At 33.5% G+C, this 14,384-nt stretch overlaps 1 protein-coding gene and 1 long non-coding RNA gene across 4 annotated transcripts; one reads left to right on the top strand and one right to left on the bottom strand.

Moving 5' to 3' along the window:
- Positions 1 to 230: 230 nt before the first annotated feature.
- On the bottom strand, positions 231 to 3,917 carry LOC104891864 (U-box domain-containing protein 7-like). Of its 2 annotated transcripts, XR_008968296.1 has the most exons (7): positions 3,876 to 3,917; positions 3,150 to 3,432; positions 2,286 to 2,471; positions 2,027 to 2,135; positions 1,222 to 1,453; positions 690 to 713; positions 231 to 394 (listed from the first exon to the last, which is right to left on the bottom strand). XR_008968296.1 is itself a non-coding variant. In XM_057392756.1 (4 exons), the coding sequence occupies exons 2-4, from the start codon at positions 3,198 to 3,200 to the stop codon at positions 2,079 to 2,081; spliced, it is 294 nt and encodes a 97-aa protein (XP_057248739.1). In that variant the 5' UTR covers positions 3,201 to 3,432; positions 3,876 to 3,917; the 3' UTR covers positions 1,834 to 2,078. The 2 variants fall into 2 exon arrangements, 1 of the variants encoding a protein (XP_057248739.1); XM_057392756.1 differs by lacking the exons at positions 231 to 394; positions 690 to 713; positions 1,222 to 1,453 and having other exon boundaries at positions 1,834 to 2,135.
- A 5,714-nt stretch (positions 3,918 to 9,631) lies between these two features.
- On the top strand, positions 9,632 to 13,320 carry LOC125495031 (uncharacterized). Of its 2 annotated transcripts, XR_008968295.1 has the most exons (7): positions 9,635 to 10,152; positions 10,406 to 10,747; positions 11,227 to 11,271; positions 11,363 to 11,392; positions 11,564 to 11,649; positions 11,786 to 11,918; positions 13,001 to 13,320. It is a non-coding gene; the product is annotated as an uncharacterized LOC125495031 (long non-coding RNA). The 2 variants fall into 2 exon arrangements; XR_008968294.1 differs by having other exon boundaries at positions 9,632 to 10,152; positions 11,363 to 11,649.
- The last annotated feature ends 1,064 nt before the right edge of the window (positions 13,321 to 14,384 follow it).

Here is a 14,384-nt window from a genome sequence, read left to right as displayed (position 1 = left end):
TGCGTTTTAAAATACTAGTTGTTGGCCCGCGCGCTATCGCGCACGGTCCCCCAAGAAAGCGAAAATTATTATGAATAGCTTTATAGAAATATCACTAAATTGAATTTGAGGTATTTCAAAATATATGAACATATAGGTAAGATAATAAGGCCATTAGATTATATTTCATATATGCATTGTTTGCAAACCGTTTGATTGTTACAAAAATTACTCAAGATTTTGTGCTTTGTCTAATTTGCTATATCTATTACAAGCATTAAATAATGCCTAGCAGCAAAAGAAATTAGTTTATATTCATTAACAAGGAACATTAGGCCGCAAAGCAAAATAACAAGCAGAAGAACATGATCCTGCAATCTTCGTTGTTGAACAGCTACCGAGCGCAAGTTTCAAGCTACAAGAAGGCAAAGACAATTTAAATGAAGCAATGGAGAGGAAGTAGAAGAACTTGAAGTGATTAAATAAGCAGAAATGTAATTTAAGTTTTGTAGAACTTGGTTGTAACTAAGCATGATGGAGTAATGTAATGTATCTTATTTTCTGGCTTCATGGTAATACTTTCTCCTTAGTCCTCACACATGTCAAATATCAAACCATTTATATATGAAATCAGATCCTTAGGCCTCAATCGTCAACAACTAACAAGCTAAGTAACTAAAATAGAAAGGAAGAGAGAGAATGAAACTCACCCTAGAGTGTTTCTCTTCTTTAAGCTGCATCAAGAACAAATAATACACATAATCAATCAAAACGTCCAAGGAGAATCCAGCAATAGAACTATTCTTTAACACAGAAACACTTTGATTTCTGTTAACATACGATAACCCATTTCGGAGATCAGATCAAAACTGGTGTGGGTATTATCAATAAAATAGCAGGGTGAGAATAATACTAATTGGAATATTTGCTTTCATCGCTATTAACATTTCTTTGACAGGTTTTGGACATTGATCAACAACTCTTTAGTCAATTAGAAGCCAATTAGAATCCTAGATCCTTGAGTGAAAATATAACAACAATGAAAGGCACAAGTACATGTATATACAGCCACTAGAACATACAGAGAAGAATAAAGGACATGGCCATTCACATTTGCATCCTTTGAACAAGATTTTAGTGAACTAAAACATAAATTAAAGGCAAAGGTGAAATACATTCATAAATAACATGAAAACCTAAAAAATGCAATCATAAACCTCCACTCTAAAGAATGAAATTTACCGGGAAATGCTCAATGCTTGAAAATGATGATCCACTTGAGGTTTGTTTAGCAGATGCCTCTCTCTTTTTAGCATTTGTTTCCTTTAAAGTAACTTCACTTAACTTGGCCATTAGAATTATCCATCACATAATTCAGATAGAAATGAAAGAATTTGGCTTACGCCTCGCTCTAATTTAGGAGGGACAACCCTCCACTTTTCCCATTCTTGTTCCGTCTTCTTGGCTGCTACTCCTGATAAATGGATAAACAAGACTGACTATCTCGAGATCGCTGGATAATAATTTCTCCCTCACATATTACTAAATGTCATGTGCAACATATTGTATAAACTAATTTGAATTTCATTCCAAATGATTCCACATTTTCATATTAACTATTGCTTAGAATAGAAACACCATGTTAATTGAAAAATGGAAACACATTTGCCTAAGATATTGACTAATTCTTCTTTCTTCTGCTTTTTTTCTAACCAGACCCCTGTTTGGCTGTTTCCAAACATTGCTAACCAGAACTTGTGCAACAAATCGATATAGAGCATCAGGGATGAATAAATAAGCAACTCCAAATATGTAGCACCACCACAGCAGGGTAGGTCAGTTATTAATAGTAATGTGAGAGAAGAGAGGTAAGTTGATGGGTCCAAGTGAAACTAAGATTTTAAGATTGAAATTGTCACTTCTCCATTTTCTTACTACATAGACGGGCTAGAATACAATTCGAAAAATCATACTACAAAACTTGCTATACATAAATGGAATCGAGACAGGATCAAAATGGAATCGAGAAATTCATCATGGACTTCACCTGGGATACAACAAAGTCAACAGAATCTGTGATAAATGGCTCATGGGGGCCATCACGAATACCCTTCAAGACATATCGTTTCAAAAGGAATGAAGGAGTCCAGCTTACACTGCATAATTGCATAATAATCAGAGCATTTCCTATGTAACATGCAATATAAAGGGGGAAATCGTGTGAACAAGATATTGGTACAATACAATAAATGGTTCCACTAATTTGGATAACATTCTCACTTGTAACCAACAACAAGTTAACATACCAGGTATAGTTTGCTACACTCTGAGCAATGTTGTAAAAGATTTATGGCCTTCTCAAGTGCCACATGCAGAGAACACAATGCCTGGATTCTTGACCTACTACGTGGGGGTGCTGCTTCTAGAGCAGGAAAGATATTCAACACTTTACAGAATATCTTGGATAAAATCTTGCACAATCCTCCATGTAACTGCAAAAGAAACAATATTTGTAATTTCAACTGGAAGCAGTAGATCAATTCATACAAGAAAATTCTTGTAGACGTAGCAAAAAAGAAATTTAGAAAACAAATATCAAACAGCATGAAAATTCAAAATAAGTTCAACTTTCTTCTTTAGGGCATGAATTTAGACAGCAACAAGTACAACTGTACAAGCAACTGGTCTATTCACCCATTCCATCTCAGACCATGATAAAAGTTAGTAGGCATCTCCAGTTTTACTGATGAGCTCAATATCATTAGTCGTCTTGAAATAGATTAATTAACCCACAAAGAATATTCCTGAACAATTATTGGTTCCTTCGCAAAGGGTAACAGCTAATAAACCTACACTTTTCAACCGCCATAACCATCTAAAGAACCACCATATCCAGCTGAGGACTGAGGTACCTATGCGAGCATATTGCCATCACAACCATTTGAGATACCATTATAACACACACCCATCCTAGATACGGCCACACGCCGCAACTATCCAATGTACCACCACAACCACTATAAAAACATAGAATAGGACACTAATATACCTCCCTCAGATCGACATATAGGTTCCTGAACACAACTATTAAACAACAATTCACAGGTGAGAATGCAATAATCTAACATTTAAAAAGAACAGTAAAAAGAAGCAAGATGAACAATGAATACCTGCAGCTTATGTGTTGCCCAATGAGAAAGATTCATTATCAACAGACTCATATAATGCTTAGGAAATTCAAAAGTGTCCTTGACTTGTAAGGACGGCGTACTTCTACCTAGTCATCTTCTGTGTCAGTGAAGTCTAGCAACAAACTGCGCGCATGATCCTCTCTCCACTCTTTGCAGCCTTCTGATCTACACGGTGTAATGTTGCTGAATTGTGTCGATATCTAATCCTTTAAGTTTCACAATAGACTCAACGTGGCCTTTCAAAGTGTGCAACTCCCTCAGCCTGCATTCATACATTATATGGAACTGTTTATATCTGGATAATTCATGAAACAATTATCATACTACGCATGTCAGTGCTACTCCGCTAGATAAATTATTAGAAGTTTCTCCATAACACAAGAGGGAAAATAGACGAAATCTTGTGGTTTACAATCAAGATTAGGTAAAGTGGCAGATGTTGATAAAATTGATTACGTAGGAATCAATAATGTTAAATGTCAATCAACTTCATAACTTTATGCATTTGCGTATACCTTTTTAGAATATAGTTCATCCAATACAGGCTACAACAAACCTTGGTTTTATATGATCTGAAGCCTTTATTGCATAACTTAGCATGATTTTATCAATCCATGTGATTTCACAATCAAAGGCGGCTACTGAATCAATAAAATCATAATGGTAGTAATTTTCTTCATGCAAACATAAAGGGTTAGGTCTTACCTAGAAACTTCATCCCTCCTCTATGCTTGTTCAGCAATCTCAAGAGTTCCCTGTAATTGCTGCTCTCATTGAAAAAGGTGGTGTAACTGCAGGTTGAAGAACGTGCGGGCTTCTTTGTTCAGTGCCCATTGTGCTTCTTTCTCTTCTCTTCCGTAGTCCTTCTTAGTGGTAAAAGCAGTCTAAGCAAGACAAAGAAACCAATCCAGAATCAGTAGCAAAACCAATAAAGAAACTTAAATTGTTTTTCTGACTCTAACAGCAATATTAACCTTATTGTCCAGAAGGTTGTTCCAAACCCTTCCACTCAGCACATAGCGAATAATGAATTTCAGAACATCAAGGGATATGTAAGTGACCAGACTGTAAACCCATACAACAAGAGCCCATCCCCATCTCATAGCTTTGATCCTTGCAAAGCGAAAATTGGCATAGACAGCTATGAGAGCCGCAATTTGTTGAGTGTAGCACACCAATATGTTATTAACGTCAGAAAAGCTTTTAAGCAAAGCAAAGGCAGAAAACATGTCGATAATATAAAAAATCCCAGATTTACTACTACTTTGAAATTGAAACGTCCAAACATGTGTACAACAACGTCCTAAAACTAATGTCAACAACGTATATTCATCTAATAAACAGTCAATAGGTAAATAAAGTAAAATAAACTTAAAGACACAGTACAAAGATGAATATTTGATGGAAAAACAACATATATATATTGCATCTCAGAGTTTGCTCTCTACCTACTATGAACATTACTTGGAATACCCACTCCCCTGGGTGGTAGCCTATTCAGATGTAATGAGTTCCATAACTCGTTTCCACCAACCAGGAATGAGATAGCAAACCAAAACAGCTATATAACGCAAATCAGTTTAATTAAATCAGAATTTTTTACATCAATACACACGAGATAGCAACACAGCAACAATACAACACAAGCTGGCAAACAACAGGAAAAAAACGAAAAATTAGAGCAAAATTGAAAAAAAGAACGGAATAAATTTGAGTAATACCTGAGCCATAAATTCCAGGATACACTTGGATGATTGAAAAAATGAATCACTGATAATTTAATAAAGCATAGGTCACAGAGCATTAGGTCAGAATCGCAATTGATGCAATCGAAGGAAGTGCAGCACCATTGTAGAAATTTCCCAATTAAATGGCAAAATTACATCAGGACTAACCTAAAAGATTTGACAGAATTAGAAACAAAACAATCAAAACTCACACTCGAATACAAACCCTAATATGACAGAACACAACATTTGACGAACATGATTATCGAAGAATACAATAAACACCGAAACTTACAGTGAATTTGGGACAAATTCTTAGTGATTCGGAGCTCGAAAATTTTCTGGAACGATTCTCCCGAAATTTCTGGAAAAGAGAACAAATGAACGGTTCGCCGGAAAACCGTATCACAAAGGACAAAAGGTTAGAGGTGGAAAGGGAAGGGAAGAAATAAGGGAAGAGGCGATGAAGATGTGGTATGGAAAGAGGACAGAGGTGAAAGAAGAGGGAAGAAATTAGGTTAGAGAAGATGAACGATTGAGAGGAAAAATGGGAGGAAAGAGATGACGAGAAGAACATCAGAAGGCAACTAAGCAAAGCAAGGGCAAAACAGCCATTTCACTGTAACTTTGGGTGGAGAAGAAAGGGCAAAACAGACAATGTACTGTTACTAAGCTACAGTAGTTAGAAGTTCCCACTTTTTAATGGGTAATGGATACTAGTTCCTGTCTCATTCTCATGATCAAACTTTGAAGCATAGATCAAATATTTTCATTGATATATAGGGAAAAAAAAACTCATGTATGATCTTGTTAAGTTTGTTTTAATATGTAATTTTATAGTATCAACTTTTTTTTTTATTATTTATTTATACTTGACTAAAGAAGTAAAGATATTAATGGTCAAAGATACGTGTTACAAATTGTGCAAAAAAAAAAAAACTAATATTTTAGAACGGAGAAAGTACTATGGATTATTAAGGAGTTTCTATGAGGAAAGGGGACAATCTCTAGAACCCACTTTTATATGCCACTTGAACTATATTGGAAAAATTTTCAGAAACAACCTTTTAAATACAAGTTTTTGCGAGAGACAACCTTTTTAGAAAAATCTGGCAAAATAAGACCTTAAAAGTAATTTTTCTTGCGAGTAACAACCTTGACCCATGATTTAGGCATTGACCAAGTTTCTATGATTTTTTTTAAATATATTCTAAAGTTTTTTTGTCAGAAACAACCTTTTAAAAGTGTCATTTTGTTAGAAACAACCTTATAATTTTTTTTTTGATGAACAACCTTTAAACTCTATTTTCTTGTCAGATCAGACCCTCGACCATTTTTCGACATTTACTTGATTCCTGAGCTTGACTTTTTTTACCCCTATTCCCTCTCTTTTTCCCTCCAATTTCTTTCTTATAAACCCACCCTATTTCAAACCTAAAAGAACTCATTCTCTCTCTATAACATGTCTAAAACATGTCACCTATTACCTGATATGATAATAACTGATATTTGATCTTGACCCAATACTTTATGACCTGAATCGACACCCGCCTAAAAAATTAATAACTGAAGTGATCCGTCTTAACAACAATTAGAACCCGATTCGACACCTAACCTGATTAGGACCTGAAATCGATTATAACTCGATGCAACCGATTATTGTCTTAACCATTTTGCGACGTGTCAGCTGATTTAACCAACATGTTGAGACCTGATACATGGTTTTACCAGAGTTGCTGCTACGCGTTACATGATTTTACCCGACTTGCGGCCACACGTCAACTTATTTTACCCGACTTGTTGATTGTTGATAACTCGACTTGTTATTGACTTCATTACATATCAACATAAATCATAAACTGACACTTTTACAAAAAGGCATATAACTAGATGAATTATACAAGTATTGATTTTCAATGAGAACTTAAATAATGATACAAAATTGAATTAGCGCCACACAAGTTTCATGACTCGTATTGTACTCGAAGGTGACCCGTAAGCGACCCAAAACCAAGTATGACACAACCCAATTATAACACAACTCGATAACTACCAACGTCAACTTGACTCGAATCTGACCCAAACCGCTATTGTCCTGACCTGATAAGTATCTGACCCACATATGACCTGAACTTAAAAGCACCTGCTACAAACCTGCAACAAACCCGATCCGACTCCACATGGACACGAAAGATGACCTGCACCGAAATTGACTGTGTCGAACCCGAAAGAAGAAATAAAATGAGGTAGACATGATCGGATTACGATTGTTCTCAACATGCGCCCGACCTATTTGATTTATCAACCTGATACGACCTGATTGAAAATAACTTGAAACATGAGATGACCCAACATGAATCCAACTCAATTAAGTGAATTGATAGCTCTAGTTCCACTTTAAGAGTGTGTTCACTTCATTTTATTTTTGCTTACTTTTTAAAAAGGTTAGAATAGTAGAAATGTTAAAAAAAAAGGTTTTAAAAGAGAGAAGAAAAAAATGAGAAAAGTTCAAAGCTAGAGATCATGAGATAAGATAAAGTTAGTATAAATAAGGTGAAAAGAACAAATCCTACTTTCACATTATTGATATTAACTAGTTATTAGGTCCGGGCTATGCCCTAGGTAAGAAAAAATTTCATTTATTAATATAATACTTTATGATAATAACACTAAATACAACTTAGTCTAGTGTTTAAGACTTTAGTATATGTATTTGAGGTCTCGGGACCGAACCCTAAACTACGCAATTTCTAAATTTTTTATTGTACATAGATTACATGAGCTAAAACTCATTAGGGAGAGCGCCACGTGGCACAATTTCTTATTTATGCACGCTTATATATTTATATAGATAGATATTAGGTATATAAGTAGAAGGGGAAACATTAAAGTTTAATCCAATTTAAACCTATCAAACTAAACTTAATTGGTTTCAAAAAAGCTTGAGCAGGAATAATGCAGGATCCATATTCACATTTTCGAGTTTAAAGTATTACTTTGGATGGGGTTTGGATCCAACTCTTTAGAGTTCAAAGTTAGGGGAAAACACATTCACATTTGATTTGGATGTTACTAGTTCTTTACTATGTCCATTTTTCGCTTTGAAGGTTATCGAGCAAAAAATGTCCAAAATTAGAAAAATGATTTAATTGGGTTTAGATATGATACATAAATTCTCAAATTGAAAGGTCATAAAATTTAATTGAGTCCAAAATTAGAAAAATGATTTAAATGAGTAGCTAGTATAAAGATGATTACATTCTGTTCATACATTATTGTTGAACATTAATGAGCAAACCTAGGTCATAATTAGACTTAGACCACATAATTTAAATTCAAAGAAAGACAAAATGAGCCGAACCATCATTTAACTTTAGAATAGCTAAAAACCATTCACTAAACGAGGTTGGTATAAGGATTAAGGACTAGACAGTAGAGATGTGTTAACAACCGAATTGAGATCGAGTCAGGGGTTGCTCAACTCGTCTCACAACACTTTTACTCAAACTTGAGCTGAGTCAAGCTTTTTTGAGTTTGGAATTTCTAGTTCAATTAACCTTAAAACTCAACCTGAGTTACATAATTATATTACATATATTCCATAGATAAGTTTAAACTACTTTTTTTCTGAATTTTTTCACAAGTATTATGCACAATTTACGTATAATTTTTCGTTTATTTTCTAAAATGATCATATATCCGAGTTTACTTACGAACTTTGTTATGCTCGGCTCTAGAAAATTTCAAACCGAGCTCAAATAGTTTGTGATAAATAAGGTGTTAATCTAATTAGACTACACAATAATATTTTAATGATTAGTAAGTATATTTAATAGAGATTAGTGCTGGTTAGATTGAGAAATTACATTATTTCTCGAATGTAGTGCAATGATGTAACACAACAAAATTATTAACAAACAAGTAGATCGATCAATAGAATATTGGTGGTACATGCTATGACACCAATGCTTGTTTCATGAGCTATAAACGACTTCTGCGCCCATTGTGGTATGTTTGTGCTCCAACCCATCTAAGTAGTAAGTAGTGAAACAACAACTGATCAAAAATATACTAATATTCTCTCATCCTTGACCTTATTCATATTCTGGTTCACGAGGCACTAGCCACTAGGCAGGCAATTGGATGAAATGATAAAGAAAATTATCTCCCTCCTTCTCACAATATATATCATTATTTTTGTTTATTTAGCATCCAAGACACACTCTTTAATTTTTCATTAATTTTTCAAATTATATGCTTAATAAAAATTAGAAAAAAGCTTTATGTTTAAGAAAAGACATTAAAATTAATCTAGCAACTATCATATACAATAACAAATTTTTTTTTATGTATTTGAAACATACTACCACTACTACAAAAATGGCCAAAGAGACTATTGATAGGAGACCGGTTGAGGTTACTAACCTATTTCTTAAATATAGGAAACCATTGATTATTTAAAACCAGTCTCTTAAGTTTAAGTATTTGACTAATAAAAAAAGTTGTTGTGAGATAAGAGACTGCTTCCAAGTAAAACCGGTTTCCTTGAAATATTTTATTTTTTTAATATATTTTTTTTCAACACAATATACTATTATACGTATATATTCTTCTTGTGAATATATAGGAAACTACTTCTAACTTGAACCGGTTTCCTAAAAATAATAATTTTAAAATTTAATATCTTTTCAAATTAATACTAATACAGTATAAGTTTTATATATAAATCTATTTACTTTTTAAAATATGCAACAAATACAATAGAAAAAAAAAACTACCTCTCCTGATATTATTCTGTCAATATGAATCGTGGTTAATAACTGCCAAAAGAAAAAAAAAAACAAAAAAACAGAACAACGCTTCTTGAACAACCTCGCCATAACCTCTCCATAGCTTCTTGAACAACCTCGCCATAGCAGATAGCACACAATCCCATAATCCAAATTCTTCCATCACAATTCCACCTTTGCTTTCGTAAAATTCATAATCAGGGCGCTCTCATATTGTTCAATTCGTCAATTTGTGATTCATTCGGCAATTCTTTTCGCTATAATCAGGCTTCTCACCAAGCATCTCCTCCTCAACCTTCGGCCAAAAGCCCAAAGACCCCTCCCTCTTCTCCTACAACTGCAAAACCCACGACAACCCAAGATATTTATTTTTCCTTCCACATCAATTCACGTTCTTCGAATTCGACGAGCAGAGAAAAATGATTTCACCTTTTTCGATGATACCGGATATCTGGATCTTCCCAGGTTCGTTAATTTTATCATACGTTCTATGATTTGAAATCTGTAGCTTACACATATTTATGTAGGAATTCTAAAATTATTTATCTTACATCAAACATTTTCATTGTTATTTACATTTTGATGAACCCTAGATCTATGCTCAAAATGCTTGTTAATTCGTTTAATCAAATGGTTTTTGTTGTTGATTGGATGGGAAGAAACATTAAATTTGTGGAATATGAACAGTGTATCAGCTTATCCCATTTGTTTGGCACAGGAAACTCAGGGAGTCTTCGTGAGGCATAAATCATATTCATAATGGCCATGGTAGATGAACCGCTATACCCAATTGATGTTCTAATTGATGAGCTGAAAAATGAGGATATTCAGCTTCTGTTGAATTCGATTCATTGTCTTTCAACCATTGCTCGAGAATTCGAATATTTCGTACTATAAACCTATGAAAGATCCAGAATTCTATCTTGCCTCCATAACCTATATTAGTTCAAGGTCTTCATTTTATCCCATTTGTTTGGCACAGGAAACTCAAGGAGTGTGTGTTGCTGGATATAGGACTAATGAGTTTCCTGCCTTCTTTACTGAAACAAGTGGCTGTAAGGTATACTATCATCATTTCTATAATTCCATTATTTTCTAGCAAGTAACAAATGGGAAATCTGGTGTTCGTCTAAGAGTGTTTAGGCTATCAAATCTTGTTTCATATAATGATACTCTTCTCCTTTTCCTATGACTGTCGTTCGAGGTTATGTACAGGCTTTTCGAAGTTGTGAGTTAATGCATTGATATTTAAAACTGCCAAATTATAGTGTGTTGATATATGTTAGACGAAAAAATTACGGTGCATCAGAATTTTGAATGACAATAAATGGAACTAAAAGGTTTTAAAATGGTCAGATATTATGGAACAGAGTGCTAATTTAGCTCCATGTACCTCATATACTTGTACTTCTAATTTCTAAATAGTGGACGTTTATCATGTAATGCATTTTCAGGTCTCTTGCAATATGTTAATCCTGTATATAGGGCAACCTCTTGTAAAATAAGAGTATATTATCATCTAATGCTTTGTTTTTTTAGGTTTCTTGTCGCATAAACTCCCTGAAGATGCTGCTCTCTTAATAGGTGTCTGACAAATTACTTACCTTTACTTTGATCTCTTATGGTGTATTTTTCTTGTCATTTACATTTCTGATGGATATCCTTTGAATTGCAGACGCCAACACAAAACTCAAGCTAGGAACTGGTATACTTATTGCAGTTCCTATTCCGAAAGAACATTCTGCTTCTGGAAGCTTTGTTGAATCTGCAATACAGAGAGCTTTCTCATAAAATTTCTCAATTATAATTAAGTTAAAATCTGCTTGTAGTATCTCTAATTCAGTCTTAATGCGAATTCATTTGGAACATTTTTCAGGGAACAGAACATAAAGGGAAGTGCTGAAACCCCATTCTTGGTTTCAAAAGTAAACGAATTAACTGGAGGAGCTTCATTGACTTCTAGTATCCTTTGTTGCCCTAAAATTCTGATTAGCTTCAATACATCTGAATCAACTCTGCTGCGTTTTCACTCGAGATTCCAACTTTCGATTCTTGATTTTGTTGAATTGGCTGGTATGTTTCCTTGACTTACGTCTAGATATCGCTCTTGTGAAGAAAAATGCAGTTGTAGGATCCAAGATTGCTGTTTGTCTTTCCCAATTAAGAGGATATAATTGTCAAGTCAAATCTTGATGGTCGTCTATGCTCGGGATCTTTGGGTACATGGCTGGGTATGTATCTAATCTAACTATCTATATTTTGTACTCCATCTTCATGAGATTAGAGCTGACAATTTGGGTAAACGGGTTGTGTTTGTGGCTGATCTCATATCGATTTTTGGTTGCTCTCAAATATCAGTCTTTTAACATTAATAAGTGCAGTTGTGCAACAACTGTGCATGGGGAAACCATTATTAGGATTTAGGGGTTGGGGTTTACCTTCACAAGTGGCCAAGTTTACCCTTATATATGTTAAATGAAAAAATTATGGTGCATCAGAATTTTGAATGACAATAAATGAAACTAAAATGTTTTAGAATAGTCAGATATGGATCTTTTTATTCATCTGTTGTTTGCTTAGGTCCAATTCACTCCCTTTAGCATCATCCCTAGCCCACAACCCCTATAATGCAAAACTACCGAAAAAATTATAGAAAGTTAAGATTAGTTCTTGTGAAATGCCGAGATTAACCGGAGTATCATCCATGATTAGGCTGTAGACCTGCTCACAGAAAAAGAAAATAGGAATCAGTTTCAGCGATGTATTGGCTTCCTGTAGTTGTTCGACCTTATTATTAGCAGTATTCTCATCAAAAGATATGATGTTGAAGCTCTATTTATAATTCAGCAATATATGTATTGAAGTTTTGACTAGAGAAAGTTGTTTAACATATTATAGACATGAGGTGAGTGATACTTTGCTGAAAGTAGTAGTATATTTGTTATTGTCGGCATCAAGGGGTGTTTAGTGCAGTAGTATTTCAAGTTATTTACAGTAGTTGAAGTAGTTGAGGTAGAACTGGTGAAATATATGCATTGGGTGATTTTGCTACCATAGTCCAGCGCAAAGTCAATGGTAATTTTGTAAAGACAACTTTTGCACCTTAAGGAAAATTATTGACAATACAAGGTTAATCAATGATTTTCCAATAAAAGTTATGTATTCATGATCTAACAATGAGTCATAAAAATTAGGAATCGTTTAGAAATTCGATTATTCTTGCTTTGATTTTTCTTTCCGAGTTTGTATATATGAAAGTTATAAAATATAGATATACTAGTTCTAATTATAATTCTTTGTAATTATTTTGTAGTACTTTCTTGGGATTCCTAGCACTTATTCGCAAGAGATGATTGACGAGCTAAGAAATATGTGGGTGAAATATTTAAACAATCAAACACGAGACGATGGAGATTGAAGACAATGGTCAAGTTTCAATTGTACATATTATTTGCTCAAGTTAGAATTTTAATTTTCATAGATATCATTAGATTATAGAAATTTTATTTTTGAGACATTAATTATTGGAATATATTGATGCGTTGACTAGTGAAATTGATTTTGTATGTAAATTAAATGTAGCAATTATTTTTTACATTATTAATAAAGCAAGCAGAAATTTTTGTTTCATAATATTATTATTATTGTGGTTATTTATAGATCTGTTTTTTAAAGCGTATATACAAGGAACCGTAAATACTTGATCATATAATGTATGTATATATTAACATTTTAATTAAAAAAAACATGTAATATACCTAAGAAACCGGTTGTGGTTAATAACTGGTTTCAGAGGGTAAGGTAAGGAGACTGGTTATAAATGTTAACTGGTCTCCTAACCTCTTTTCACAGTATGTGTACACTTATCTAAGAGACTGGTTTTACCTATCAACCGGTCTCCTAAATAAAAAAAGAAACCGGGCATTATAACCGGTCTCTTAACCTAGGACACATGTGAGATGGAGATGTGTTATAGTCCGGTTTCCTAGGCCATTTTCAACCGGTTTCCTAGGCATTTTTTGTAGTAGTGTACTAGTAAAATTCGATAAATTCTAACCTCAAAACAACAAATGAGTAAAGTATACCTTTTTGTTCTATATTAGTTTTCAACCATATATAATATGCATCATTCACGATATAATTAATATTTACATATTCTATTTTAACTATCATTGATGATTATATCAATATATAATGTCCGTAAAGAAAACAAAATATATGTAACTTTAAGAAAAGAATATATCCTAATATTTATGTTTAAGAAATTAAAAATATTAATAATCAAAGATATGTATTATGTTGACAAGAGTAAAAATTTATTGTTGCAAGTAAAATAAAATGGAGAAATCTTTATCTTTTATATCCTTTGGGTGAATAGTGATGTTGACTTGTGTGAGCAACATGAACCATCCTTAAATCATAAATGGGCCAATGAGTATGTGAATTTGCTTGTCCCCATGCATGTGATTAGGCCACATGTATGGAATGATGCAGAACATGCATGTCGTCCCCCCTTGTGAACCTTCAATATTTTAATTATATTGAGGTAAGAAAAATAAGAAAAAGGAGAGCAAAGTAAGCAAAACAATATAGGACAAGTGGACTTCATTAATTTCCATGTCAGTAAATTAAGTTGAAAGGAAAGTGAAATTGCAACGTAGCCACATATAAGTTTTATGAGATATTTTACATTTCAT

Source organism: Beta vulgaris, chromosome 2 (assembly GCF_026745355.1).
Source record: "Beta vulgaris subsp. vulgaris cultivar EL10 chromosome 2, EL10.2, whole genome shotgun sequence".
NCBI lineage: Eukaryota > Viridiplantae > Streptophyta > Magnoliopsida > Caryophyllales > Amaranthaceae > Beta > Beta vulgaris.
Note: the sequence above shows the minus strand (reverse complement) of the source record. Positions and strands in the feature narration are given on the sequence as shown.